Source organism: Colletotrichum karsti (assembly GCF_011947395.1).
Source record: "Colletotrichum karsti strain CkLH20 chromosome Unknown Scaffold46, whole genome shotgun sequence".
NCBI classification, from domain to species: Eukaryota; Fungi; Ascomycota; class Sordariomycetes; order Glomerellales; family Glomerellaceae; genus Colletotrichum; species Colletotrichum karsti.
Window position 1 is genome coordinate 327,023 of NW_024065946.1, and position 27,060 is coordinate 354,082.

General features: G+C 53.8%; 9 protein-coding genes across 9 annotated transcripts; 8 read left to right on the forward strand and 1 right to left on the reverse strand.

The window, feature by feature from the left end:
• Positions 1 to 217: 217 nt before the first annotated feature.
• On the forward strand, positions 218 to 2,221 carry CkaCkLH20_11248 (uncharacterized protein; the record flags this gene model as incomplete). The annotated part of the gene is made up of 1 exon (XM_038893962.1): positions 218 to 2,221. The coding sequence occupies one exon, from the start codon at positions 218 to 220 to the stop codon at positions 2,219 to 2,221; it is 2,004 nt and encodes a 667-aa protein (XP_038740788.1).
• A 1,920-nt stretch (positions 2,222 to 4,141) lies between these two features.
• CkaCkLH20_11249 (uncharacterized protein) lies at positions 4,142 to 4,654 on the forward strand (the record flags this gene model as incomplete). The annotated part of the gene is made up of 1 exon (XM_038893963.1): positions 4,142 to 4,654. One exon carries the CDS (start codon positions 4,142 to 4,144, stop codon positions 4,652 to 4,654), a length of 513 nt encoding a protein of 170 aa, XP_038740789.1.
• Positions 4,655 to 6,199: 1,545 nt separating this feature from the next.
• On the forward strand, positions 6,200 to 8,127 carry CkaCkLH20_11250 (major facilitator superfamily transporter; the record flags this gene model as incomplete). Its single annotated transcript, XM_038893964.1, has 6 exons — positions 6,200 to 6,817; positions 6,873 to 6,933; positions 6,986 to 7,227; positions 7,286 to 7,682; positions 7,752 to 7,883; positions 7,949 to 8,127. The coding sequence occupies 6 exons, from the start codon at positions 6,200 to 6,202 to the stop codon at positions 8,125 to 8,127; spliced, it is 1,629 nt and encodes a 542-aa protein (XP_038740790.1).
• A 231-nt stretch (positions 8,128 to 8,358) lies between these two features.
• CkaCkLH20_11251 (allantoate permease) lies at positions 8,359 to 10,352 on the reverse strand (the record flags this gene model as incomplete). Its single annotated transcript, XM_038893965.1, has 5 exons — positions 8,359 to 8,816; positions 8,866 to 9,155; positions 9,204 to 9,442; positions 9,499 to 9,558; positions 9,609 to 10,352. 5 exons carry the CDS (start codon positions 10,350 to 10,352, stop codon positions 8,359 to 8,361), a joined length of 1,791 nt encoding a protein of 596 aa, XP_038740791.1.
• Positions 10,353 to 12,049: 1,697 nt separating this feature from the next.
• CkaCkLH20_11252 (neutral alpha-glucosidase ab precursor) lies at positions 12,050 to 14,736 on the forward strand (the record flags this gene model as incomplete). The annotated part of the gene is made up of 2 exons (XM_038893966.1): positions 12,050 to 13,657; positions 13,711 to 14,736. The coding sequence occupies 2 exons, from the start codon at positions 12,050 to 12,052 to the stop codon at positions 14,734 to 14,736; spliced, it is 2,634 nt and encodes an 877-aa protein (XP_038740792.1).
• Positions 14,737 to 16,212: 1,476 nt separating this feature from the next.
• CkaCkLH20_11253 (uncharacterized protein) lies at positions 16,213 to 16,944 on the forward strand (the record flags this gene model as incomplete). Its single annotated transcript, XM_038893967.1, has 1 exon — positions 16,213 to 16,944. The coding sequence occupies one exon, from the start codon at positions 16,213 to 16,215 to the stop codon at positions 16,942 to 16,944; it is 732 nt and encodes a 243-aa protein (XP_038740793.1).
• Positions 16,945 to 21,227: 4,283 nt separating this feature from the next.
• Positions 21,228 to 24,123, forward strand: CkaCkLH20_11254 (uncharacterized protein; the record flags this gene model as incomplete). Its single annotated transcript, XM_038893968.1, has 4 exons — positions 21,228 to 21,820; positions 21,904 to 22,473; positions 22,535 to 22,708; positions 23,418 to 24,123. 4 exons carry the CDS (start codon positions 21,228 to 21,230, stop codon positions 24,121 to 24,123), a joined length of 2,043 nt encoding a protein of 680 aa, XP_038740794.1.
• Positions 24,124 to 25,236: 1,113 nt separating this feature from the next.
• Positions 25,237 to 25,862, forward strand: CkaCkLH20_11255 (uncharacterized protein; the record flags this gene model as incomplete). Its single annotated transcript, XM_038893969.1, has 2 exons — positions 25,237 to 25,534; positions 25,636 to 25,862. The coding sequence occupies 2 exons, from the start codon at positions 25,237 to 25,239 to the stop codon at positions 25,860 to 25,862; spliced, it is 525 nt and encodes a 174-aa protein (XP_038740795.1).
• A 25-nt stretch (positions 25,863 to 25,887) lies between these two features.
• CkaCkLH20_11256 (uncharacterized protein) lies at positions 25,888 to 26,637 on the forward strand (the record flags this gene model as incomplete). Its single annotated transcript, XM_038893970.1, has 1 exon — positions 25,888 to 26,637. The coding sequence occupies one exon, from the start codon at positions 25,888 to 25,890 to the stop codon at positions 26,635 to 26,637; it is 750 nt and encodes a 249-aa protein (XP_038740796.1).
• Positions 26,638 to 27,060: the final 423 nt, after the last annotated feature.

Genomic DNA, 27,060 nt, shown 5'->3' on the forward strand with positions numbered 1-27,060 from the left:
TCAGACGAACCGAGCCAACCAGAGGTAGCCAATGCCGCCAGCGGATTCGTAGACCCCTCACCGGGCAACGTTATCTCAAACGCGTGTTTGTCGTCATCGTTGTTGTCACCAAGTAAGCTGACGTCTCACCTTCACCGTGTTTAAGACCAAGCAATGATCCATCTTGAATGATCAATCAATCGGAATTTCTGGGTCAGATCACACGCGAACAACAGTCATGGAGAAGCGACCAGATGTCGACGTGCGGCCGGCTGCACGATCCACCCGACCGGGGATCCGGAGGTGGCTGAAGGCCGGCGGCGCCGTCTGTTTGCTCGGAGCCGCCAGTCTGTACTGTCACCAACAGATTATCAAAGTCTGGACACTCGAAAATCAACCCCACACCGACAGCCCACTTACTCTTACTTGGAGGGAGTCTCCCTTCGGCCGTTTCCCTCTGCCCCAGGATCCTTTCAAGTTCATCCCTTGTACCAACACCTCGCTTCCGCCAGCTCTCGATGATCCTCACCCAGAGGATACCTGGGCTAAGCTTTTCGACGCCGAACCATCTCATTGGAGCTGGGGCAATCGATCCGACTCATCGCAACACGTTGATTCGTACTATGGTCGCGGCATCTACCTATGTGGCTACCTGGATGTGCCGCTCGACTACACTAACAAATCCGACCCCCGCATCGTCCGCTTGGCCGTGACCAAGTTCCAGGTCTCCGGGCTTGCTCGTGTCGGCGATCCTCTCAACACGAACAGAAATCCTCCACCAGGAGGCAAGAGCAAACGGACTATTGTGATCGAACCGGGTGGTCCAGGTGGAAGCGGTACGAGGTACACCTGGCAGGTCGCCGAGAAGGTCTCGAAGCGCTTCAGCGACGGCGCTTTTGACGTTCTCGGATGGGACCCGCGCGGTGTCAACATCACACGCCCCTCAATCGCTTGCTTCCCCTACGATGTGGACCGAGATCACTGGTCGCTTCTCACCGGCCAGTATCTGCAGGTTTCCGATCCCAAGCGTCAGATCAACCTGGCAGACGCCATGAACGAGGCCACGATGAAGGCTTGCTGGGAAACCCATGGCGACATCGGGCGTTTTCTCAGCACGACGTTCGTCGCGCGCGACTTGGAGGAGATCCGGAAGGCTATCGGCGAAGAAGAGTTGACGGGGTATCTTGTCAGCTACGGCACGGGTATCGGACAGACGTATGCCAACATCTTCCCCCAAAGCGTTGGTCGAATGATTTTGGACGGCACCGAATACGTACGCGACCACCGTCTACTTGGTGGCTTCGGCTGGACTGCTCTCGACAACGCGACGAATGCCTGGCATGACGGTTTTCTCGGAGAGTGCATCAATGCCGGACCGAATCATTGTGCGCTGGCTCGCTCAAAGCACGGAGAGCCTGTTGCCCTGGAAGAGCTGGAGACGCGCATGATATCTCTCATTGACTCGCTTATCGAACGGCCTATTGTTGGTTATACGAAGAAGAATGGTCCTTCTCTGGTGACCTACTCGGCTCTCGTCGCGGCCATCTACAGTTCGCTGTACAACGCAGAAAGCTGGCCAGCCCTAGCTCGAATGCTGTATGAGTTAGAAGCGGGAAACTCAACACTTGCGACCTCGTTCCTCGAGAAGTCCACTTGGGAGTATGACCCGTCGTTACCTGCCACCCCGAACAAGCGACCGTCATCGGATGAGTTGACCACTCTTGTCATATGCTCCGATTCCTGGGATGCGCCGCTGCCGCCCGACGGCTTGGTCTGGTGGGAGTCTCTTTGGGCCAACATGACTACCAAGTCTTGGGTCTCTGGTGATGCGCGATTCTCCGACGTTTTTCCCTGTCAACATTTCACAAAGTATTGGCCTGAGCCGGCGGGTGTCTACCGCGGAGATCTCAACCACACACTCAAGAATCCAGTGTTGCTCATTGCTGAGACCTACGATCCTGCGACCCCCTTGCGAAACGGTAGAAGACTCTTGAACGAGATGGGGCAGAACGCAAGATTGATAGCCCATCATGGATACGGTCACTCATCGAGAGACACATCGAACTGCACGGAATCGATCGCGAAGAAGTACATACTGCGGGGCGAATTGCCTAATGAGCAAGAGACTGCGTGCTACGCCAACGAAAAGCCGTACCTGTATGGTGTGAAGGACAAGAGCGTCAAGACGGCAGAGGATGATGAATGGGACCCTGTGGAGGTATGGCTCGAGGCCCTTCGCTAGATGGGAAACGAGATCATGAATGCATTAAGCACGTCAAATCTCCACTCTCTTCAGTCAGATGATGCTCAATAAGCGTGTCTCTGCTGATGCGATGTATGCGGGTATGGGTCAGCAATAAACCAGCGTAGAGGTTTAGTCTCAATCCTAGTCTCAAATGTATACTCAACTGCGTTGCATGTATCGCACTGAGCTGATTCCTCAAGAGAGACAAGCGGATTCACTCCGCTAAACCTTCGTCGAGTGAGCTGACGAAATTGACGGCAACTATTATCGACAGAATCACGTTTCTGACAGGGCGCTCAGCTTCCGCTGTCAAATCCCAACAAATACTGTTGATCATGCCGGCTAAATCAGAGGTTCGAAAATGCGGGCCACTGTGTCTATGCATATGCTAATCATGCGCAACAAAACTTTTATTTGGTCTCATTGAGCCTGAGACCTACATCACTTACTTGAGAACCCTTGTCTTCAGTCCCCACGGTTCGATGTCTCACCTTGAGGTTAATTCGGGTTTTGTAGCCAATGACATTTGATGAACTCATTCCACGTAAATACTCAACTGCCCTTGGCAGCTTGCCGGAGCGACTACCTTCTGCCCGAAACTAGGTGTAGACGGCGCAACATAACACAATAGGAAAGGCCTAGAGAAGGCCAAGCAAAGTTGACCATCGTCATATGTCGTATGATTCGGCCGTTGACACGACTTGCAACCTTAGGTATAAGCCGCATGAATGCGAAAAGTAAGCTCATCTTACCCGACTACTCCTTACAATAATTAGTCACGATATTGATCGAAAGCATGCGCAGGACCCCTGAGGTGTCTATTCGAGAGTAGTCGCTGCCAGACATATGTGGTCGGCCGCTAGCTGAAGCCAAGCACGGAACGGGTCGTGTCGGTTGCCCACAATATGCGATTCCACCTTGGCAGCGCGGGGGCTTACGTGGATTGATTGAGAGTCGAGAACATCATGGAGGGCGCGGGATCCGCGTTCCCACTTTCTCAGATTCAAGATCTTGAACTTAGATGTATCTTTTCAACTTCCATCATGAATCACGATGTCGGGCAATCGAGTCCTCGGCCTGTGGTCTTTTGATAATGGGTCGACAACAGTTGGTAATATACTTTTGGTGCGTATTTTCTTCACATGCTTTGCATCATACCATAAGTTGAATTGAAAGCCTCCCCAATTGAGAACCTTACAACGTAGAGAGCATAGTCCAACGATTAGAGCTGTTCATGAACAGCTTTAGAACATAACTTACACCGATGTTGCAATCGGATGTCATCCGAAAAGACTAATACTACCTTCCCTAAACAGATTTCAGTCTCAAAGTTGCGGATTCTTTGAGGTCAAAAATGGGCTTGTCTATGCAGCTGGATTGCTGACACAATGGTCTTTCATTTCCCCTTTTCATGTAATGTGTCCCTATCTGACGTGAGGCGGGCATGTATTTGGCCCACCTCACTGCAGGATATATGTTGAGAGGCGCGGGTACTGAACTCCGCTAGACCGAAATAGGTGTATGGAAGTCTTGAGATACCCGGACGATTATGATAGACTGTCCAAATCCGAGTCTGGAGAAAGGCTATGCGATCAGACAATGAGAACCAATGAGAGTTATGTGTAAATTCATGCAAGTCTTGACTATGTTGCCACAACTTTGCTTATACCTGATTGGATCATGTGTAAGTCTGAAAACCTCAAAGAATTTGGGCCAACGATGAGTCGTTGAACCGACTGAAAAGCCAAGACGCCGAGATCTTTCTGTAGTCGTCTCTGATATCTATAAAAGGTCAAGAGTGCCCTTAGCTTTCCTTTGGCTTCTGTCCTCAGCCAGCAAGCAGCCATCGCAGTTACCAACCGACACTACAAAGCCTAATCATCTTCCTTTCCCAGAACTCCGTCCACCTCTTCCAAGATGCGCTTCTTCCAAGTCCTCACCGGCCTCATTGCCGCAGTCTCTGCCATTGACATTCAGAAGCACTTTGGACAGAACTGCGGTGGCAACTACCGCGTCTGCACAGGCCTAAACCCCAATATCTGCTGCGTGGGCGCTACGGCCGAGAGCATCCTGTTCAGGTACATCCCCGCCAACTGGCGTATCGAGTGCAGGGGCTACGTCGACGGCGACTGCAAGACGCGCCGCGCCACCATCTTCTCAGCCGGCTCCACGGCTGTCTGCATGCGCTCCGGTGGTTTCCTCTTCACTGGCGCTGGCTACGGCTTCGTCAACCGCAAGCGAGCTCCCCAGGCCGACGAGACCTGCGACCCCAACGAGCTCGAGCTGGTTGACGGTCAGACCCAAAAGTGCGAGAGCTCGCAGGAGCCTGACACTCTGGTTCTCGTCGACGGTTCCGAGTACAACCTTGTTGGCCTCGAGGCCGAGAAGCTCGAACGACTGGTATGGATTCTTCTACCCGATGACACTTGAATCTTGACAAGATCAGCTGCTAACCTTTCTTTCTCCCATCTAGTATGCCATAATTTTATTGCTTCCCCCTTAATAATATCTCCCTTCTATCTCGAAAACTTTGCTAACCAAAGTCCTCCACCTTTCCAGCCTCACAATCGCCGCCGACCCTAACGTGACTTCTGCCGACGACATCCCCGAAGAGTTCACGCCCACTCTCAAGATTTAAGCGGAGAACGCAAACCGTCTTTTGATGTGGTACCAGAGGCAATGTTACTGGCAGGATGGGATGGGAAAACAGGGGAAGGGGGACGCTTCTGTTGCCGGTGATGTTCGCTTGGATGGTTGAGAGACGTGTCTGTCCAGCATGGCACACATCGCTCTTCCAATATTCCCTTCTCTGCTGTTGGCTGAAAGGTCGTTATTGTTGATGCTTATACGTTGGAACATTGAATAGCATCGTCCGCTCTCTAGATGGAAGGGCTCTGGCGCCGGATGTCCTTTCAGAATAAGAAAATACAAAAGTGGTTTCTAAAACTGAACATGTAGTATGTGAGCCTACTCTGGTCTCGATATATTCTGTTGGAATTTGAAGACCTTCCACCAGGAAATGGGAGTTCAAGGCGTCTTTTGTGCTCATCCTGCACGCATTCGATAATAATATTTCTGTAATACTGACTTCTTCTGCACATTGACGTGGTTTCTTACAAATCGGAACCCGGTTCTTACTTCAACAAGCCATACCCATACCATTCATTGATCGACAAAACCTCATGCATTCTTCCTTCGCCGCCATCTAAGCCATCTCACATCAATCTCAAACTGGAAATGAGTTGCAAGACTAGGAAACGGCTCGGTAGGATTGAAATTCGGAATCTACCGTTTGAACGCCCGTAGGAATGATTGAGATATGTATCCAAGCACGTCCGTGTACCCCCGGATTTGACTAAAAGATGACGAGAGTGACTTACGCAGGAATTTATAACACAAGCCAAACTTCCTTGTAAGGCAGCTAGCGCGCCACAAGAAACCCTTTTCGAGAGTTAAGCTTTTCGAAGACCAGCCTCCGCTTCTATTCAACTTTGATGGCAGCTAGGCTCCAGCGGGCGCTACGTCTAGTTCCTAAGCCACTTCGACCATAACGAGATTTCCCCGACTGCCACGTTTTGAGATGAGTTGTGATTTCATTGTAGGTCAGCAGCCTCCCCCTTATGATGAATCGGAACGGCAAGGATGATCTTCACCAGGCTGTGAGCCCCATGCAAGCCAGGGCTTTCCGTGAGACCGCCCTCATCGTAGGATTTCACCTCCATTCCCCGAATAGTACACCCTCCCGCATCTACTAACGGCATTCGACAGTCACTTCGTGCTCGATGGATGATGTCTGGTAGCTTGAAGGCTTTTGGTGATTTTAATCTGAGACTTGACGCCCGGAGTTTGTCGCTGCCTGCAGAGATCGTCTTCTTAAACCTACGTGAGAGAAGGCAAGCCATGTATCAGAACGTAACGCCAATGAGAAATACCCCGATGTTCCATCAGCGCTTGCCTGCGTCCCTTGTCGATCCCATGTGTTCCCAATCACTTCAGCTTCTGCCTCAGCAGAAGGCCGAGCATTGGGCCGACGATTTAAGAAGAGAGCTCAGCGACTTCGATGGCGATTCTGTCTATACGTACATCAACATTTCCGACGCCGGAGACTTCGACATGGACACCACCATAGCCCACCGGTCAAGTACCAGCTCAAGCACCGAAACGCTTGTCGAGCCGATACCAACCGCCTCCGACGATGACATGGTAATAGAGATGCCCACCTGGAGGAAATGGACCACGTTATTTGTCATCTGTTGGATGACGCTCCCCGCCACCTTTGCTAGCAGCTCTATCATGACTGCTGTGGCAGAGGTAGCTGCCGAGTTCCATGTCTCGACGCAAAGCACAACAGCTGCCAACGCTGGTGTTTTCATTGCCATGGCCGTGTCAGCTTTGATATGGCTTCCGATCAGTACTTTCATCGGCCGCAGGGCTGCCTATCTCCTGGCTACTATCATGCTGGCTTTGTGCTCGATTGGTTCGGCGCTATCTCAGAGCTTTGCAGTCTTCACCACAATCTGGATCATCGGAGGGACCACTGGACTATACTTTCTCATTGCTGGGCAAACAATATTGGCCGACATCTTCGAACCGGTAGGCAATCATGGAGTCCCCTGGAAGATGTTGTTGATCTGATGGAAACTGGTAGACCACTCGTGGCATGGCCGTCGGTCTATTTCTAGGAAGCTCGGTCGCTGCCAACTCCTTAGGTAAAGCTCTCAGTCCCAGGAATCAGTTGGATCTTACTGACCTTGTTGCTAGCCCCTTTAGTTGGCGGCATCATTGTGTCCTACGCAAGCTGGAGAGTCATCTACGTCGTACAAGCTGCCATCACCTTCTTCGGCTTGTTGATGGCGCTCCTATTCATCCCAAACGCAAACGATGTGAACCACAAACAAAGGAAAACACAACCTCCCTCGAAGAGTCCTCTGCGAAGTGTTCTGGGCACCATCAATCCCATGGGCGTGTTTCGCCTTTTCAAACATCCCAAGATAATCACCGCAGTGAGTCTCTTCACTGAAATTTAGGATTGGCTTCTTTCTGACTCTTGACTCCCATCAGAATATCGCTTGCGGGCTTTTAGGCTTCAACCAATACGGCCTCATAGCCTCAGTTCGAAGGGTCATCAATCCCCGGTTCAATCTGACTTCCCCACTCATCAGTGGCATCTTCTATCTCGCACCCGGTGCTGGCTTCCTGTTGGGGAGCATGATTGGAGGTGCCTTATCTGATCGAACCGTCAAGCAGTACATCCGCATGCGAAGCGGCCAACGCTTGCCCCAGGACAGACTCAACAGCTCCCTCCCCGCCCTCTTTGTGGTGCTACCTATCGGCACCCTGGCATATGGCTGGAGTCTCCAGGGCGAGATTGGCGGGATACCCCTTCTCGTCATCAGTTCTTTTGTCCAGGGTTTCGGACTCATGTGGTCGTTCAGTGGCTTGAACACATATGCTGCTGGTAAGATTATGTCCTGAGCCGCAATGCTCCCAGATACTGTGCAAGTCTGGTGCTAACCCAAGTTTATAGAGGTATTACCCGAGCAGAGAACAGCTGTAATCAGTGGGAAGTACATTGTGCAATACTTCTTTGCTGCCAGCGCAGTCGGCGGTGTGGTTCCCTTGATCGACGCCATCGGTGTTGGCTGGGCATTCACAATCAGTGAGCTCATCTCCGCCTCTCCCTCACTGAAGGAGACCGAGCATTTGCTAACGTCATTCTTTTAGCTGGACTCGGAGTTACTTTGGCCGGCGTGCTGGTCTTGATCATCATCAAATCGGCATCAACTGAACATGAAAACCACGCAAACAAGAACGCAAATGAGAAGGACGCTGAGAAGAAAGTAGACGACGACTGGAAAAGCTTTGCGTCGACGGATGAAGATGAGGATGGGACAATCGTTTAAGTTGATGCATCGCCTGCGACGCCCTGTTTATTGAACCAAAAATTTCCTTTGTGTGTACTCAGGCATTAAAAGTTCTGCATAGCATGTTGTTTACAGTCAATGGATCGCAAACCGCACGTATTGATCACTTCGCTTGCATATTCCCAAACACATAGGGATAGGTTGTACTCAGAATGATCGTATTTGATCCATATATAGCATCGATTCAGTGCATCTTATCAAGCTCGTGACTCAGAACACGAAAACGAACTCTTCGTTCTGCAGGTCAGTCAAGTTGTCAAAAGCCCTCGCTCCAACATCGCCGGCGCCATCCTCTCCAGGCGCCGCCATCTCATGGCCATCTCCGCCAGCCGGCTGACCCGCCTGCTGCATCCTCTCAGCCTCCTCCGCAGAGAACAGACTGGTGTCAATGATGACTGCGCTCTTGCCCATTGCCACACGGCGCTTGCTGTGCGACTTGTTAAGCCATGCGAGGTAGACGCTAGCGAGGCCGACGAGAACGATGATGACGCAGTAGAGGGCAAGGTTTGAGGTCAGACCGCGAGTATACTTTGGCGCTTCGGATGGCTTGTAGAGGAGGGGACCGATGACGTTTCCCACGGACTGGCCGATGAAGAGGGCTGCTGAGGTGCACTTTCGCTTGGTGTCTCCAGCGGTGTTGGCGGCAGACCAGGAGTAGATGAGGGGCGCTGCGTGAAATGTTAGTCGGAAGCTACATAGATCAAGCGGGTGACGTACTGATTCCTGGGTAGACGGAGATGAGGTAGTATCCAACCAAGCGCGCAGCCCGCTTACTGGCGCTGTTAGGAAGGACCATAAGCATTACGCATCCGATGATGGGTGGTATGCAAAGACCAACGATGACGGGTCCCTTCTTGTGGAACTTGGTCGCAATCCAGGAGCCGCCGACAGTGGAGACAAGCTGGACGAATCCGAAGGGGATGTTGAAGAGAATCGTCTGGAAGGAATCGAAGCCGAAGGACTGGACGATCAAGGGACCAAAAGTCGAGATACCGCCGGAAGGAATGCTGACGTGGTGTTAGTGGAACCCGGCAAACATGGAGGAAGTGGCTTACGAGATGGAGAAGACCAGAGAAAACCAGATCCAGGTCTTGACATCCTTCAAACTCTCCCAAAGATGATCCCATCTCCACTCACGCGACATGACACCCTGCTGGTTCATGCGCAGACGCTCGATGGCGATGACCTTCTGATGGTCGTTGAGGAACTTGGCCTCCACGGGAGAGTCGGGCATGAAAAGGAACATGACGAAAGAGAAGACGACGGTGATGATACCGAAGAACATGAAGATGATCTGGTGATTTTGTCGTTAGCGGGAATCTGGCCGCGGATGCAACTGGCGAATCTTACCTGGTATTCCTTCAAGGGAGAGGAGATGTGACCGAGGCCATAGGTGATGAGACTACCGAACTGAAAGAGGTCAGCAACATGTCGAAGCTCCACGACGCATTCAAACGTACCATGTTGGTGAAGCCGTTCATGGCATACCAGTAGCTGATTCTCAGAGTCTGCTCACGACGACGCCACCACATCTGCGTGATGGCGACGAAGGCAGGTGCCACCGAAGACTCAAAGGCTCCGAGAAAGGCGCGTGCAGCCAGGAGTCCGCCAAAGTTGTGCGCGGCAGCCATGCACGACAGAGTAACTCCCCAGAAGGCGACCATGCAACTAGTGAACTTGCCGATGGGCAACTTGACCAACAACCAGGCGAGCGGGAACTGCATCACCAGCTGAGCGAGGTAGACCACGGACCCGAGCCATGAGTACTGGTCACCAACGAGGTTGGTGTCCTTGATGAGACCAAAGACGGAGGCATAGGCGAGAGTAGACTTGTCGATTCCCTGGAGGAAGTACACAAAAAGCATCAGAGGAAGGATGACCAAGTCGATCCTCCTCAGCACATTCTTGTCATCCTCGGCCGTGACAACGACGCGGTGCTCCGGCGAGGTGCCGGACTTGCCGAGAAGGTCAGCGGCGGCATCGCGGCGATGGTTGGCATCGGCCGGCCGGGCGTTCTCAACCTGGTCCACAGGAGGCTTGTTCTGGTCGTCGTTGGTCGCCATGATGCCGGTATCGTCGTCGTCGTCGTAGTCTCTGCTGTGACCAGAAGTTTCTTCATGTAGCAAGGGCTCGAGTTCAGAGTTGGGCCGAGTCCAACTCGTCCAGGAGAATTGCGGGATGGAGAGTCGAGTTAAGAATGCCATTTTTGGGTCGGGAGCGCGTCGGCTGACTTATCCCGCCTACGAGTCGGTCGCCGAACGACAGGGGCTGACGTCGTTGGTGACCCGGCGGCTCATTCTCTGGACATCGGAACAAGAGGTTGCCAAGGGGGGAAACTGCCCAGACGGGATGGCAGAAGGCCTTCGGCGAAGATCCGTAGTCTTGGGATCCAGGGGTTGGGTGTGTATGATTGGTGTGGAGGAGGCTCAAGAACGGAATGGCACGGGATCAATGAGCTTGATGATGGGCCAGGGCTTGGGCCTTGGATCATGGTGACTACAGCATAGTAGGAAAGACTGCCGCGATATCGTGGGGGCCTATGAATTCTCGGGGAAATACTAGCCCGTAGCGTCGACGTGTGTATCGAATAAGAGAAAGATCCGAGTGCCGTTTTTGCTGTATTGCGGAGAGAGATGAGATGTTGGTCGAATGACAATGCAGGAGAGAAGACAGGGAGATTCGATTATTGCGGGAAGAAGACCGAGTAATGCAGGGTGTCGAGTGGTTTGATGAAGTCGGCGGTGTGGAGGTTTCTGGGGTTCAGGTCGTGTCACCTCCACTTAATCAGACAAAATGTCGGGGTTTCTCCGCGCGGGGAAAGGAGTGGAAGGTCTGGAGGTTTGGGGAATGTCGGGGCAACTCGTTGTGACGCTTGAAAAGCGCTACGAACTTCCTCTTGGTTCCCAGTTCCCCAACATTTTCTCCAGAGGATTATGAGGAGATGCGGGGAAGTCCATGAAGAATATTCTGACTTCCTGGTTAACGTCGAAGTCAAATGTTCAATCTGTGAAACTACAGAAAGAGATACTCATACTTAAACACAAACATATTGATGAAGTCTAAGAAGTTCATCTGTTGCCCGAGAACTCCCGAGACTTACATAATAGCAGCAACCGAGAGAACCGAGGATGAGTTAAGCCCGGTTTGTTGCCGTGTCTTGCTCGTTTCTCTTCATTCAGGAAAGACAACGCCGAAATGACAGAAAACATCCACCAGACATGCAACACGCCTCCACCAACGAGTCAGAGAATCCACAACGCGTGCTTTTGTCGTTCATGATACGACCGGAACATCAATCTTCCCTGCAGGCATCTCCTTGAATCCAGACCTAACCCCAACCTGGGGATGTGGAGAGTCGGGGGAACACGTCGGGGGAGGCCCTTTCTCCAATTACACCCCGCGAAACCGACTCGACGCCGAATCTCGGCCACGATTCTCACGATATCCACCTACTTGCGACCCGCGACTCGCGTCCCGATCTGAAAAGGGTAATAGCCGACGCCGTCCCGCTCTCGAAGGAGCAAATGCCGCAGAAGCCGCCAATGCCATGACACCATCTGGCAACTCCAACCCCGGCAACCCAACAAACATCGCCAACTAATGCTTCTCGGTCTCCAGCCGAACCCCCGTGACGACCAGGTCGGCCGAGGCCACCGAGACGAATAACGCTGCACAGAGCACTATTATTGAGTTGTGCTGAAGGGACTGCTGCCGCGGATCGTGACTGACGTTGCTATGCCCGGCCTCCGATGCGGTGCCCCTCCATCCGGGCACGTAATGATCAATTGACAATCCCCCACCTTCCCCTCCCCCTCCTCGACAATAAAACCGTCAGAACGCCACGGCGGAATCCTTTGTATTGTGCTGGAAGGAGTTCAATTGCTTCAACAAAGTCCTCAAAATGCTCATCCAAAACGAAAGAACACCCGTAAAATACGCGCCGCAAGAGGCCAAGGGCGCGTCCCTCGCCCCGGCTTCGCTGCAGCTGCAGTCCTCCGACAAGGAGATCGAACCTTTCAACTTCACCTTCGAAGTCGTCCGCCCGACGGTTTTCCGTACCACATACTCCTCGGCTTCCCGCCCAATTCCTCCGTTTCCCAGCGCCCAGCGTCCGAGTTTGGACGCCGCTCCCAAAGATGTCGAGTCCTCCTCAAGCGACAACAGCCGCGCTTTCACCACCTCCGCCGCTAAGGCTGTTGTAGAATGGTCAAGCGCTCCCGTTGTGTCCATTCACCTGGGCAAAGACACCTCAGGAAAGCCTCTTCACAAGGACCTGCCGTTCCGCTCCTACTCGGCTGACGGCGCCGGCGTGGCGCACTACTCTGTCTACAAGAAGGGCACCCTCCACGTCGGCCTCGGCGAGAAGGCCGCGCCAATGGACCTCAGCGCCCGTGGCTTCACGATCTCCGCCTCCGACACCTTTGGCTACGATGCCTACAACACCGACCCTCTGTACAAGCACATCCCGTTGCTCATCAACGTCACCACCGAAGGCGCCGTCGGTCTCTTCTCGACCGCGCACTCCCGCTCCACATGGTCTATAGGCTCCGAGCTCGATGGCATGTGGGGTGCCTACAAGGTCCATCGCCAGGCTCATGGCGGTCTGGAGCAGTACATCATCGTCGGCAAGACGGTCGCTGAGGTTGTTCACTCATACGCTGAGCTCGTTGGCTTCCCGCTGCGCGTGCCGCGTTACATGATGGGTTACATCGGCGGCGGTATGAAGTACAGTGCGATGGACTCACCGAGGGCACACGACTGCATCATGGGCTTCATCAAGAACTGCGAGAAGCACGATATTCCCTGCACAGCTTTCCAGATGAGCTCCGGATACACTGTTGCTGAGGTGGAGCCCAAAACGAGAAATGTGTTCACATGGAATTACCACAGATTCCCGGAACCGCGCGAGTTTACAAGAGAAGCCCACAAGCATGGCGTAAGGCTGTTGGCGAACATCAAGCCGTACGTGCTTGCGACACACCCGGAGTACAAGAGGCTTTCTGAGGCTGGTGCGTTCTTCAAGGACCCCGAGACTGGAAAGACTGCTGTCACAAGACTTTGGAGTGCTGGTGGTGGTGAGAGCGGCGAGGGAAGTCACATCGACTTCACCAGCAATGCCGGATATCAATGGTGGTATGACGGTGTCGTCTCCCTGAAGAAGGTCGGCATCGACGTGATGTGGAACGACAACAATGAGTACACTGTCCCCGATGACCAGTGGCAGTGTGCCCTTGAGAAGAAGGACCTGGTCCCTATTCCTGAGGGTCTCGACCGCAAGGACGTTGGTCTCTGGGGTCGTGCTATTCACACCGAGCTCATGGGTAAGGCATCCCACGATGCTACTATCGAGGGCAAGCCGGAAGAACGCCCTGTTGTTCTCACTCGCAGTGCTACCGCTGGAACTATGAAGTACTGCGGCAGCTCCTGGAGTGGTGACAACGTTACAGCCTGGGAGTCCATGAAGGGCGGCAACTCCCTTGCCCTCAACGCCAGCTTCTCCCTCCTCCACGTAAGTCCTCTCTTCACCTTGACTCACACATCTGTTCTAACATAACCAATTAGTGCTACGGTCACGACATTGGCGGCTTCGAAGGCCCCCAGCCCACCCCCGAGCACCTCACCCGCTGGATCCAGCTCGGCGTCCACTCCCCCCGCTTCACAATCAACTGCTTCAAGACCTCCGAGGAAGACAACCTCATCGGCGGCGTCATCGAGCCCTGGATGTACCCCACCGCGACCCCGACCATCCGCGCCGCCGTCAAGCGCCGCTACGAGCTCGTCCCCTACACCTACTCCCACAACCTCCGCGCCCACCACACCGCCATCCCTCCCCAGCGCTGGACCGGTTGGGGCTACGAGTCCGACCCCGAGGTCTGGACCAAGGCCATCAAGGCCGGCGACACACAGTACTGGTTCGGTGATGCCCTCATCATCGGCGGCGTCTACGAGCCCGGCGTCGACACGGCCAAGGTCTACCTCCCCAAGAAGAGCGACGGCAAGGACTTTGGTTTCCTCAACACCAACGCGCCGTACGAGCACTTCGAGGCCGGCAAGTGGCACACCGTTCTCTCGCCGTGGTACAACTCCATCCCCGTCATCGCCAAGATCGGTGCCGCCATCCCCGTCGGAAAGCCGTTGCCCACGACGTCGCAGAAGGAGGAGGACCCAGAGTTCCCTGGACAGGCCAAGGACGACTGGCGTGGATTGGAGATCTTCCCGCCTCCCGTGCTGAGGGGCTCTGCTGCCTCCGGCACGGTTGAGCAGGTTTCCAGTGACGACGTCAAGGGCGTCGTCTTTGAGGATGCGTGGTTTGAGGATGACGGTATCAGCCGCGACGTGCCGGCGGAGTACAAGTTCACCGTTAAGTACGAGGTCGTCGACGGAGAGAGGATCTCCGTTGAGGTTCGCGGTGCTGTTACAGAGGGTGACAAGAACGCTTGGAAGCCTCTGTGGGCTGATGGAGGTATCAACGTCATCCTGCCCGTTGGTGAGGACAGGACCGTTGTCACAAAGGGGGCTGAAGCAAAGGAGCAGTCTTTGGATGCCCGTGGACGTAGAGTGTGGAACGTGCCTGTTACCTGGGAGTAAAAGTCTTGCTATAACGATTGGAACCGGGCATTGGTATGTGAAATGAAAAAAGAATAAAGAAATGTAATAACATGTATGAGACACAATAATCTCGCTGTTTAATGATGTTCTTTCTTCTATGTTTGCCTGCCCATCAGATGTCGAGGTCAACGTAGCCATTAAGTTGACCCAGCTCAAGCTTCCAAACCTCTATGGACCGGATTTGAAGCAGGGGTAATCAAGCAGTAATGCTCGCTCCGAGGCAGCTGTGAATACAGTCTGCCTTTCGGGCCGTGATGCAGTTCTTCAATAAGGCTCGGGCGAATGGAGCTGCGACATGCTTTCCATGTTGTAACTGTGGTCTCAACTGTTTACAGATGCCTTGTCGCGCAATACAATGCAGCCACCCTTGTTATTTTGGTACATATCTCGCCATACCCAACGAGATCTCAACTGTTGAAAGCGGCATTGTGAAGCTTGAACCCAGAAAGTGGCCCTTCGCAGGAGACACTTCTTCCAAGTATTGGCTTATCTCTCAAATGCCACCAAGAGAGATTCTTTTACAACACTGCCTCCACGAATCCAACGTAATCTCCAATCTAATGAACGTGGATTCCAATCCAGACCAGCGAGTATTAAACCAACGCTTTCAGCTTGATTCGAACTTTTGCTATAAACGCATACCGGGGGCAATAGCTACAAATACGTCACAATGTATAGTTACTACAGCCGGTACCAGATCTCAAATGATTATATAAAATCGAACCGTGAGGACACTTTCTGCAGACGTAGGACATCATGATCAGTACCTTGCCAAGGAGTCGCGCCTCTTGCGGCCTCTGAAACAGATATACTGGGATAGATTCCAGTCTTTAGCCGGCAAAAAGGTCTCAAGGGCAGATGAAGTCCCGTCTTGCCACCCACTGGAATGGCCTCATGCACATAATATATATGTCTACAGGCTCTATTATCCACGGGCAATCCGTAAGCTCCGTCCGACCCGGGGTCCACCCGGAGTAGTCCGCCACCTTGATCGAATTCATTTGTATCCGCTGACTCCAGCATCCAAAGAAATGCTGCAGACGTATAGAGCAATCAGGGCATATTCAATGGACCAGGACCATCGAGGCCCATACATGCATGCGAACTAAACGCGGCCGCCGCCATACGTTTTCGGTACACCTCGAGTGTATGGGCCAATAGACTTATTCCTATATATACTTAGGATGCAAAAACTGAGCATCCAATTCGAACTCAAACGTGTGGGCTACTCAACTGCCATGCTACGACATCCCTGCCGGCAAGCGGGAAAGCCCGCGACCCCGAAGACGACCTACGTCGGAGAAAACCCACCTTATCAGGAACAACACCATATCGAATTTGACGTGGAGACAATTTTTGTGTACAAAAAGGCAGCTTTTCTAGTTCTTTTCGCTCTTGAACAATACTTTGACTCAATACACCATCAAATCCCATTAACCTACGAAGACCGCAAACATGCTCAGCGCATCGATTTCCCACCGAAAGACCGAACCCCAAGCCTCAACAATCAAAGATGGCGACACGAGCTCCGCCGAAACAATCGCCACAACCACTATACGTCACGCCAACACATCTGCGCGAGCATCCAAATCCAGAGGACCCAGCCTGCAGTGGTGGCTGATGGCCATCCCCTCCTTCCTCATCTCAGCCCACGGCGCCCTCTTCTTCACCGGCATGACCCCAGGCGACCCCGAAATCAAAGCCAGGATCCTCTCCTCCACCGGCGGATGCGTCCACATAGCCGGGTCCTTCGTCGCCATGGGCCTCGGCCCCTTCCAATTCCTCCCCTCCCTCCGCCGGCACTACCCCGCGATCCATCGCTGGCTCGGCTGGGTCTACGCCGCAGCCGTGACCTTCGGTGGCGTCGCGGCGTTCTATGTCACCTTCCACAGTCTTGCGCTGCCGTGGGGCAGGGTCGGGTTCGCGCTCTTGGCGTGTGCGTGGCTTGAGACGTTGCGAAGGAGCATTTTGGCCATTAGAAGGGATGCGGATCTGAAGAGTCATCGGGCTTGGATGACGAGGAACTTTGCGCTGACGTATGCTGCGGCCATGTTGAGGTGGCAGTTTCCGTTGATGCTGGTGAGCGGGATGGAGGCGCGGTTTGCGCTCTCGCTGACGGGGTTCAGTTGTTGGATTCCGAACCTGGTCTTTGTCGAGTACTTGGTTCTTGGAGGATTAGCGAAGTAGGACGAGCTACAAAAGACAGGTCGACCATACTCCAGAATATTCGTATTATAAGCAGTACGAAATGTATTACATGATCTTCCTTGACATTGAGTTTCACATGTGGTCACTTGATTCGGAAGAAACTGTCAAGCCCAAGATCAATGTGGTATGGAGAGCTACTTAATTCGAAGATTCGGCGTGTCAGTCATACATGAGGCTACACTATTACTCGTTCATTTCACACTTATATGAAGGGATAAAAATAGTTTGGTAAATTGATCCCTTCATGTAATTGATCGTCCGAAGTAAAAGGATTGGAGATGAATAATCTCCAAATTGAATTGGGATAAGACATGGAATAGTTGGTGGTGCTCGTGGTGGGTTTTGAGCACTTCAGGCACGACGAAGAGTTCACAAAATGGAGTTTTGCTACATCATCCATGAAAAGTCATACTAATGATATAATGATTGTCTGTCAAGCTGACTGCACGTCTTGGTGAATCGTGACAAACACAAACTTTGACCGGTAGAAACCCTGAGTCCCAACCCATACATGCGTTTATGTCAACTGTCAGGCTTTAGGAGTGCCAGAAGCTACCTGAAACGACGCCGAGTCATCATATTGGATTCGGAAGGAGTATTCACGATGGAGTAGCAAACCAGTCGCTGAACGATTTCCAACGACATTCATGGCCACCGACTTTTATAAATATACCTGGACGTAGCACAGAAAAGATTACAACTTACATGAAGTGCATTCTGATCAAATCTCAGGACATCAGTACCACAGTGCTATCAAACTAATTTCCAAGCAACATTTTATCTTACTGAGCAGAAGCCCTTCAATACAATGGCCAGAGAAAACGAGACCGCCCAAAACCCTGGCGAAGGACAATTCAAAGCTTCAAATAAGCCCAAGATGACGGGCTACGCGGAGAAATGCCCAAAATGCGGCGGGGTCTGGCGTGGCAACAAGTGCAGCCACTGTGGAAAGACGAAGAGGAAGCCGAAATGGAAGTACCTTCCCGTTCTCACGGGCGCTTGTAACTCGTTCCTGTTGATCTGCTTCCGTGTGGGGATGGTGACTGTGGGAAGGCTGGGCTAGTTAATATGTTGAGAATTAAATGTAGTTAGCATGGGATTAGATATGCAACAAAGAATAGTAGTTGAGGATGTCTCTATGGAACGTCGATAAAATCTCATTTGACTTGTATGCTCCCTATCTCGGAAATTATTATTACCATGCGCCTTTGTTAGTATGTTTTTCAGAAAAGAAGTCAGTTGAACGAGCTCTTTAATCATTAAACTCAGTCCAGGACTATGCCCTTACACGCTTCAGACATGATCACAGCAATAATGAAGACTTCGAGAACTCATTCTTGCAGAAGGCGTCATCACGTAAGGAAAGATTCGTTTACTTAACAGTGCAACATCAGTCCGACGCAGAGACAGTCAGTGTTTGAACTCTTGTCTGAAAAGAATATGGCAGAACTTTACAGGAAACCAGAGAATTACCCCGTTCATGAATCCTGTCGACTCCAAGTCAAACGAACATGACTGCTTGTGAATCGGGTAGACACTTGATGAGAACTGCTCCAGTCAATCTTTACCAGAGTCAACCGCTTTTCTGATTCGGTGTATGACGATCAAGAGATGTGTCGCAAGTGTTTGCTCAGGGTGGTGAGCTGTGCCTCGCCCGCGGACTCAATATGACTGGGCAAAAAAGAAAGCATCAATTTCAAGAGGTATAAGAACCGACAAGCTTTCCAAAAGTTCTGCTATCTCTCAGACCTCCACTTCAAACTCATCAAACCCAACCATTCACACAAAATAACCATCAGCAAATCTGCAATCCCAACATAGTTTCACATTGGTGAGTCGCTCGCCCTTCCTCCGGGCTTCAAGACAGAAAGATTCACGAACAAACTGACGCAACAGAAATAAACCAATCCAAACAAATCATCACCATGCCTGGCTGGGTCGGGCGCTGCGCCCGGTGCAACGGGGCGTTCCGCCGCAACCGGTGCGACGACTGCAAGTTGAAGGAGAGGATGCCGAAGGGTCCGCCTGTGGTGGAGCTGACGCCGCCCCCGTCGCCGGAGAAGAAGAAGGCTGGGCGGGTGGCTGCGCAGGATCGGTGGCATCCGTATGCCTGAGGGAACGTCTGACTCCTCTGGGGGGTTCGGCTCGCGGGAGCGGTGCTTGGGTTGGGGGATTGAGTAGTTTAGTAAGGAAAATGAAAGTAGATATTTCGGAATGAATACTGAGGTTATCTACTGAAGGCAAATGATGCTGTTGATTGTGAAGTCTTTGCTGTTGGCGGGGGTGGTGCATGTGAGGCGGCATGCCGGTGGCTCAGGAGCTAGCTGTGAAAGTAGTCAGACGAAATTCGGCGTGTGTCTGATTCGGTTCTACCAGCACGTCAGAAAAGTACCCGCAAGTGCGTCGTTTGAAAGCAGCTGTCGGACATGAGTGGGCGCCATCACCGGCCGAAGCGGCGATGTCTGACTGCCGCCGGATCCGGGTCCGCATTCGGTGCGGGCCGTGGCTGGCGATTAGGCTCGTGGAGCACGCATCTCACACACCCCGAGCTTATTCAGTGGGACAGTCTGGATGTACCGGTGCAGATAAGGTACATCGTCGACGCTTTACCTATTATGTCCGGTACGTAGACAGTAAGAGTTCGAAATGTTTCGCACGTGCCGTGTAAAATGCACCGTACAGATTGACATCAAGAAAACGGTGTACTTGAGGGCTTGTATCTCAGGTACGAGACAGCCTCGTTCTGGGATTTGCTGCCCACGACGCTTGCCACGTGCGGGACTTCAATCTGTGAAATCTAAGAAGAAAGAATGAAGATAGATGGTCCACTACCTTATTTCAACTACCGAAGCTGGTTGAAGGTCTGGTTGTCGTGGGAACATGTACGGGAGATCACGACGCACTGCTGTGCTCTCTGCCTGTGTCACCAAGATAGCATTGAGGATGCTGGCCAGCTCGACCATGCGATGCATGCGGTGAGAGAGATCTGGTCCTAATTGTCCTGATTTGGGACCCAGTCTAATTCACGTCGCGGCTTCAATGAACCATCGTGCGAGTGTCGATCGCAAGTCCGGAACAGATGCCGGTGATGCTACGAAAAGACGGTTGGACGCCGTTCTCAACACCGGCGAATCATTGATCCGCCCCTGTTAGTCAGCGCCGATGGTTTAGTGGTAAAATTCTCCGTTGCCATCCAGCAGCGTCGGGGAGCCGGGGGTTCGATTCCCCCTCGGCGCAATGTTTTGCTTTTTACTCCTATGTTATCTATGATCTTCTTGGTCGTCAATTGCATGTCACCTTTTGGCTTCGGGTCCGATTGTTCGGAAGAAACCCACCTACACTGAAGACACCACAGCGGGGAAGGTGTGATGAAACACGTCAGTCTATATTCCGTCTCCGCCGTTTGACAACGACGTGATCTGGATGCACCCGACATCTCGCGCCTCACCAGTTCCTTCCTCTGGTTGTTTGCCTACCTAGGCTAGATCAATCATCACTCAGCAGCGGCGATAGATGAGAAAACGGATAGATCTCCGTCGTCAGATTAGCAATAATCCTCCCAAAGCTTGTTCAGCAACGGCGCCAATGCCAGGCACCCAAAGCACCGTTTCCTCTTTGGGGAGGTTTACCACTCTGGGGTTGTTGTGTAACCAATGAGCGGTTCATGACGTTCACGGGATTGAGAGAGCGCCCCCCACCATGACACCGACGAGTCCCCACTCCCGCTCGCCGATGGAGTCACATTGGTCGAGCCCGATTAACGCCGTCGATATCGCCGGGCGAGCAAGTTTTGTCGACGGATACCTATTGGTAGTTCTAGAACCCGATGGCAGCGGCGCGGCGCCTCGCCCCGTTTCTATGCATGCCGGTCTGGAGGAGGGTTGGGATGGGAGGCTCAGAAGTGTGGCCGTTGCCGAATCCCGAGTGGAGCGACCGTGGCCATGTTTCCCCGAAGCCCGGGAGGCGGGCTGGAGTGCGTGGGGAGGCGATGATATCATTACAAATGCTCAGGCCTTTTGAAACCATGCAACGTCAAGATTGCTCCGCTTCTCAAGGAGAGAAAGCTGAAGCTGAATAATGAAGATGTGCTGGCATAGACTGGAGACGTCTTTTTGGGTGGGGTCGAGGGGGTTATAAAACGGAGCTTCCGGCCCGCCGGTTTCGTTGAATGATGTCGAGAAGTCAAGACGAGACGAACATTCTTTTTCTTCAGCATCACCTAAAAGAGCGTTCAACTTTTTCTCACAAAACTCAAATCAAAGATGGCACCCACAAGATTCCCCGCGGAGCCGGTCGACCCCGCGCCCCTCGCGCAGCCGCTCAAGTTCGAGTTCAGCGGCAAGACGGCGCCGAACCGGTTCATGAAGGGGGCCATGACGGAGCGCCTCTCGACGTGGGACCCCAAGGTGCTCGAGAAGCGCGGGGTGCCAACGCCGGAGCTCGTCAACCTGTACAAACGCTGGGGCGAGGGCGGGTTCGGGTTGATCCTCACGGGCAACGTGCTGATCGACTACGACCAGCTGGAGGCGATGGGCAACCCGATCATCCCGCCCGGGTCCAAGTTCGAAGGGGAGCGGTTCGAGGGGTTCCGGGCCGTGGCGGAGGCGGCCAAGAAGCACGGCAGCCTCGTGCACGCGCAGCTCAGCCACCCGGGCCGGCAGGTGGCCGACTTCATCAACCCGAACCCCATCTCGGCGAGCGACGTGCAGCTGGAGGGCAACGTGATGGGGATGACGTTTGGGAAGCCGAGGGCGATGGAGAAGGCGGACTTTGAGAAGGTCATCGGGGGGTTCGCGCACGCCGCCGAGTACTGTTGGAGGGCGGGCTTTGATGGTGTTGAGTTGCACGGCGCGCAGTAAGTTTTCCTTGCGACGAAGAAGAAAGAAGAATTCTTTTCGAAAAGAATAAATCGGAAAAGATTACTAATCGGGCGTTTAGCGGCTACCTCCTGGCGCAATTCCTCTCTCCCACAACCAACAAGCGCACGGACCAGTACGGCGGCTCTCTCGCCAACAGAGCGCGCATCATCCTCGAGATCGCCGAGGCGATCCGGGCGCGGGTGCCGGACCCTTCGTTCAGCATCGGCATCAAGATCAACAGCGTCGAGTTCCAGGAGGGCGGGTTCACGACGGACGACTGCCGCGAGCTGTGCGCGGCGCTCGAGGAGAACGGCTTCGACTTCGTGGAGCTCAGCGGCGGCACGTACCAGTCGCTCGCCTTCGAGCACAAGCGCGAGTCGAGCAAGAAGCGCGAGGCCTTCTTCCTGGATTTCGCCGAGCAGATCATCCCGCAGCTGAAGAAGACCAAGGCGTACGTCACCGGCGGGCTGAGGACGGCGGCGGCCATGGTCCAGGCGCTGGAGACGGTGCACGGCATCGGGCTGGCGCGACCCGTCTGCAACGAGTTCGACCTGCCCAAGAAGTTGATCAACGGGGAGGTGCAGAGCGCTATCCAGACGCTATTTGGGGAGGAGAACTTTGGGCTGACGAACGTGTTGGCCGGCACGCAGTAAGTTTCCTTCTTTTCGTCCGTGATGGTGGGGCGGGTGCTGACTGACATGTGTGTGTAGGATGAGACTCGTCGGTCAGGATAAGGAGCCTTTGGACCTCACCCAGGAGAAGTACAAGGACGTGTTTGAGAAGTCGATGCAGAAGTGGGCGGAGCAGATGGCGCAGAACAGCGACCTGACCAAGTTCGGGTACATTGACGTCGAGGGCACGAAGCTGGAGCCCTACGGCACGCCGTATGCCGCGGCTGCTTAGAGTGTTTGGAGTTTCGGCATTGTGAGATTATTTGCGGCCAAGTATGAATGTCATATGGAATAGATTTGGTCAAGATTCATAGGATGCATCTTCTCGTGAGCTTCTCACGAACAAGACCCAAAAATAAGCCACATTCAAAGTTCACCCACGCATAGCAACGTTGTTCATCTCATACCACATCAGACTACCAAAACTCAATTGCAAACCTCCAAATTAATTCACCGAGAACCAACACATGGTGAACAGAGCTGCATCTGGCACCTGCCTCACACCGAAGCAAGGTGAGCCCGGCGACGACGGAAGGCAGTGACGGAAATGGACCCCGCCTTCCCCCGCTGACCCCTTAGCCACCCCTGCCGTTTTCAGGGGGTGCTCGCTGTAGCTGAACTCAGCTTGCTGTCTGTCACCGGCCAAAATGTCATTTTCATCCCAACTAGCAGCTCTTTCTCTCCTCCAATTTCACCATCCTCCTCCTCCTCCTGCTCCTCCTCCTCCTCGCCACCATCGCCGCCACGCCTTCCACTTGCTCTCGCTCACGACGGCGATGATATTTATCTCTACCACAGTTCATACGCGTCAAAGTATTTGCTAGATCACCATTTAACAGCCATCAGCCATGTACGCGCCCAGTCCGTTCCGTCACGACCAGCAGTGACGTAACTGAAGCTGACCACCCGCAAAACACCACAGGATCGAGCCCTCCCTCCGCGTCCGACGCGCCATCACGGCAAACGACCCCCTCCTCGTCAAGCGAATCCTCAAATCCCACCCGGGCCTCCTGCACAACCCAGATCCCTCCCCCGAGGGCCTCTCCAACTCCAACCTCCACCTCGCCGCCTCCCTCGGCCACCTCCCCATCTGCCACGTCCTGCTCGACCTCGGCCACGAAGACCCCGACCCGGCCCTCAACGAGAGCCACCAGACCGCCCTGATGCTCGCCGCCGCCGCCGGCCACACCGACGTGGTGCACTTCCTCTGCGAGCGCACCCCGCACGTCATCCTTCGCCGCGATGTCCGCTGGCGCGACGCCATCATGGAGGCCAGCCGCGGCGGCCACGACACGGTTCTGCAGATCCTTCTGACGTATGTGCCGAGCGGTGCGCAGGACGCTGTGCGGAGGGCTGATTTGGACGGCAACACGGCGCTTCACTTTGCAAGCGGTAATGGCAACTTGTTGGTGCTTAGGACGCTGCTCGCGGCTGGCGCAGACGCCGAGAGGAGGAACATGTGGAGTTGGACCGCCATGTCGTACAGCGCCACCGTGCAGGCCGAGGTCTACCTCAAGGGCCTGGTCACCGAGGTCGAGAGGAGGAAGATGGTGCGGAGAGAGGTCGAGGAGTTGAAGAAGGCGGGTGGCGTGAGGGTTGTCGAGGAGGATATCGAGGTCGAGGATTGAGCTCCATGACAGATCCACGACATTATCACGACCGAGAGCCCTCTCAAAACATGCCTGCGGGGTCGCAGACGACGAGCACTCGTGGAGTGCATGAGCGCTGACGAGAAGCTGGCCCCCAGAGACGACTTCGAGGGGTACTGCTGGACGCAGCACGGGAATGCCGGAGCTCGACATACGGACCCATGTCAAACGGCGCCCCGCAACCGATCAAGTTCTCGAATCAGCTCGTCGACTTTACTAGCGATTCTTGGAGGAGCTGGACCTGTCGGCCACGGGCGCAACACGCATCACTGAGCATTCTCGTCGTCAACACAAGTCACACATCGCAGCTGCATCATGCCGACCCTATTCAGTTGCGCGACGAGAAGCTTCTCCCGTCTCCAGCTCGGAAATTGCCAATCAAAACCAAGCGGTGGACACGAGCACTACAGGCCGCGAACGAAGCTCGCGATTGGTTGAGCGAGCTGGATTGTACCCACCGATTCATCTCGAAGTTCATTACGCTGTGTGCGAAGAGGAAAGGAGCGGCTGAACTGATTCTCAGGAACTGCTCGGCTGGTTCGGTTCATCGCAACAGACGACGCTCGGACTGGTTCATCTTTTCAGCTGCAAGGATCTCTGCAATTGGGTTTTTGGGTCCCTGGGGAAGACTTGGAGAAAATGAAGTTGGAGAAAACAAGTTGGAAAAACGCCTGACACACTCTGTTGCGACACATCGCACGCCAAAGATTCACATCATTCAGATACCAGCCGCAAAATGCAATAAAAGTCAACTTCGCTCAAATCACTTGACATGCGACGCTTGACTGCAACATCACACATCATCTTATGGGCGAGCTGAATCGGTAGACTCACCGTCACTGATTCACTGCCGAAACATGCAGCCACCACATTCGTCGCATGTCGCAATCCCCGCAACGAGCTCACCTGGCGATGTTCATGTGCATTACACATGGCCTCATCTCAACTTCGACCGGCCGTCATGCTCGTCAGACTCGGCGACGGAACTCTCGATGATTCACTGCTTCGACACTGAAAATAATCTATAAATTTGCCCATCATGACTGCTCGTCTTCTCTCGCATAACATTCTACATCATCATCAGCCTGAAGCCTGACTGCATTACACAGCCAACAACACCTTCAATCCCCTCATACATCAATCACCGTGGCTTCTCAACAGTCCTCCGCCGACGAGGCTGAGACGGAGTATCTGCCCTACCCAGCAACCAAGCTGATCATCGGCCAGTACTGGCACTGCTCCAGGGACCCTCCATTCTGGGGCTGGCTCATCGTCGGCACCTTTTACGACCAGCACAACAACCCCGTCTGGAGCACCGAGATCTTTGCTTTCCAGCGTGACACGCGCGGTGACGACACAGAATCATCGTCCGTCGTCTCTTCTGACTCGGGTGAGTCACTCACAAGCACGCCCCCTTATTCACTGCAAACCAGCAAACTCCAATACGCCGTGTTATAAAGTCATCAACTGTTGTCGCTTACATCTTCCCAGATTCTTCTTCCGAACAAGACTTGGCTTCACAATTCTCGAATAGCCTCAGCTTTGACGAAACGAATAACTTTACAACCCCAACGAATCGGACTCACCAACACCCTCACTACAACCGCTTGTGGGACCCGTCAGTCGCTGGACCTGTCCCCGGCAGTTGGATCACCGCATACGATCCGCACCTCGGCAACTGGGTGAACACCTGGCAACCAAACCACCACCACTTCTAACCTCACCCCCAAAAAGACCGCAGCAATGTCCAACCCACTCAACGGCCCAGACGCCGACGCTCGCCGTCCCCCGTGGGGCCCCAACACCGGCATGCAGCTCCCCCGCTACGGCGAAGCCTACATGCCCCACCCCGGCTGGGCCCCACCCGGCCCCACGTACGGCGGATACGGTAACGTCGCCTACTACCCGTCGCAGTACTACTCATACCCATCCAACGCAGCCCCCTACCCGGGATCGACGGCCTACACGTGGCCCAACCCGGCCGCGGCCCCCCAGCCCGGCTACGGCACCTACCCCCTCCAACCCGGCGGCCAGTCCTACCCCGTCGCCCGCACCTCGCAGAACCTCCCGGCCCTCGACCCGCGCAACCCGGCCGCGCAGCTCACCAACTCCACCGGCGGCACCGGCTGCGAGCCGGGCTACAACTACTTCTTCCCCGCCGCGCACACCAAGATCCACGTCTTCCGCACCACCACGCCGCCCTGGCAGCTGCCCGCCAACGCGCGCATCCAGTTCTCCGCCTTCCACGTCCCCGTGTCCACCTCGCTCGCCGACGTCCTCAAGGGCTTCGGCGCCACCAACGCGACGCCCAAGAAGAACAAGTGCTTCGAGATCGTGCAGGCCGGCAACGGCAAGTGGTACAAGGGCCTCTGCTTCTCCGGCGACGACAAGGACATGATGAAGAAGACGCTCGCCGACGTCGGCTGGGACGCGACCAGGACGGGGCAGCCCGGGGGTAAGCCGGTCGTCTGCGTGTGGCTGGTCAAGGATTGAAAGCTCTTGGAGGGGGTTGGTGTTCTTCTGTATTTATTTACTGCGATTTTCTTGCTTTCTGGGATTTGGTTCTTGGGGTTTGGGTGTGGCGGGGTGTTTTGTTTGTTGGATTCAGTAGCGAGGAATGCGAGGCTCTACTCGAACAATTAACTTCGTGCATGGTGAAGCTTGAAGATGCGTGAGGTCTGATGTGACTTCTCCGAGTTGAGGTTCGCCGTGTTTGTGTGACTATCAAAAGCGCAAGCCCGCGCAAGGAAAATGTACATAAAATTTCTCATCCTGATCTGACAGGCATCACGTCCTTCAGCCTCTTAGGTCTGCAGTGGAAAGATTGGAAAAGGATGACATTATCGCAGCAACTACAAATGCAGCTCGCCGCGCAATATAACGCAGCAACCCTTATTCTTCTTATTCTATCCGACA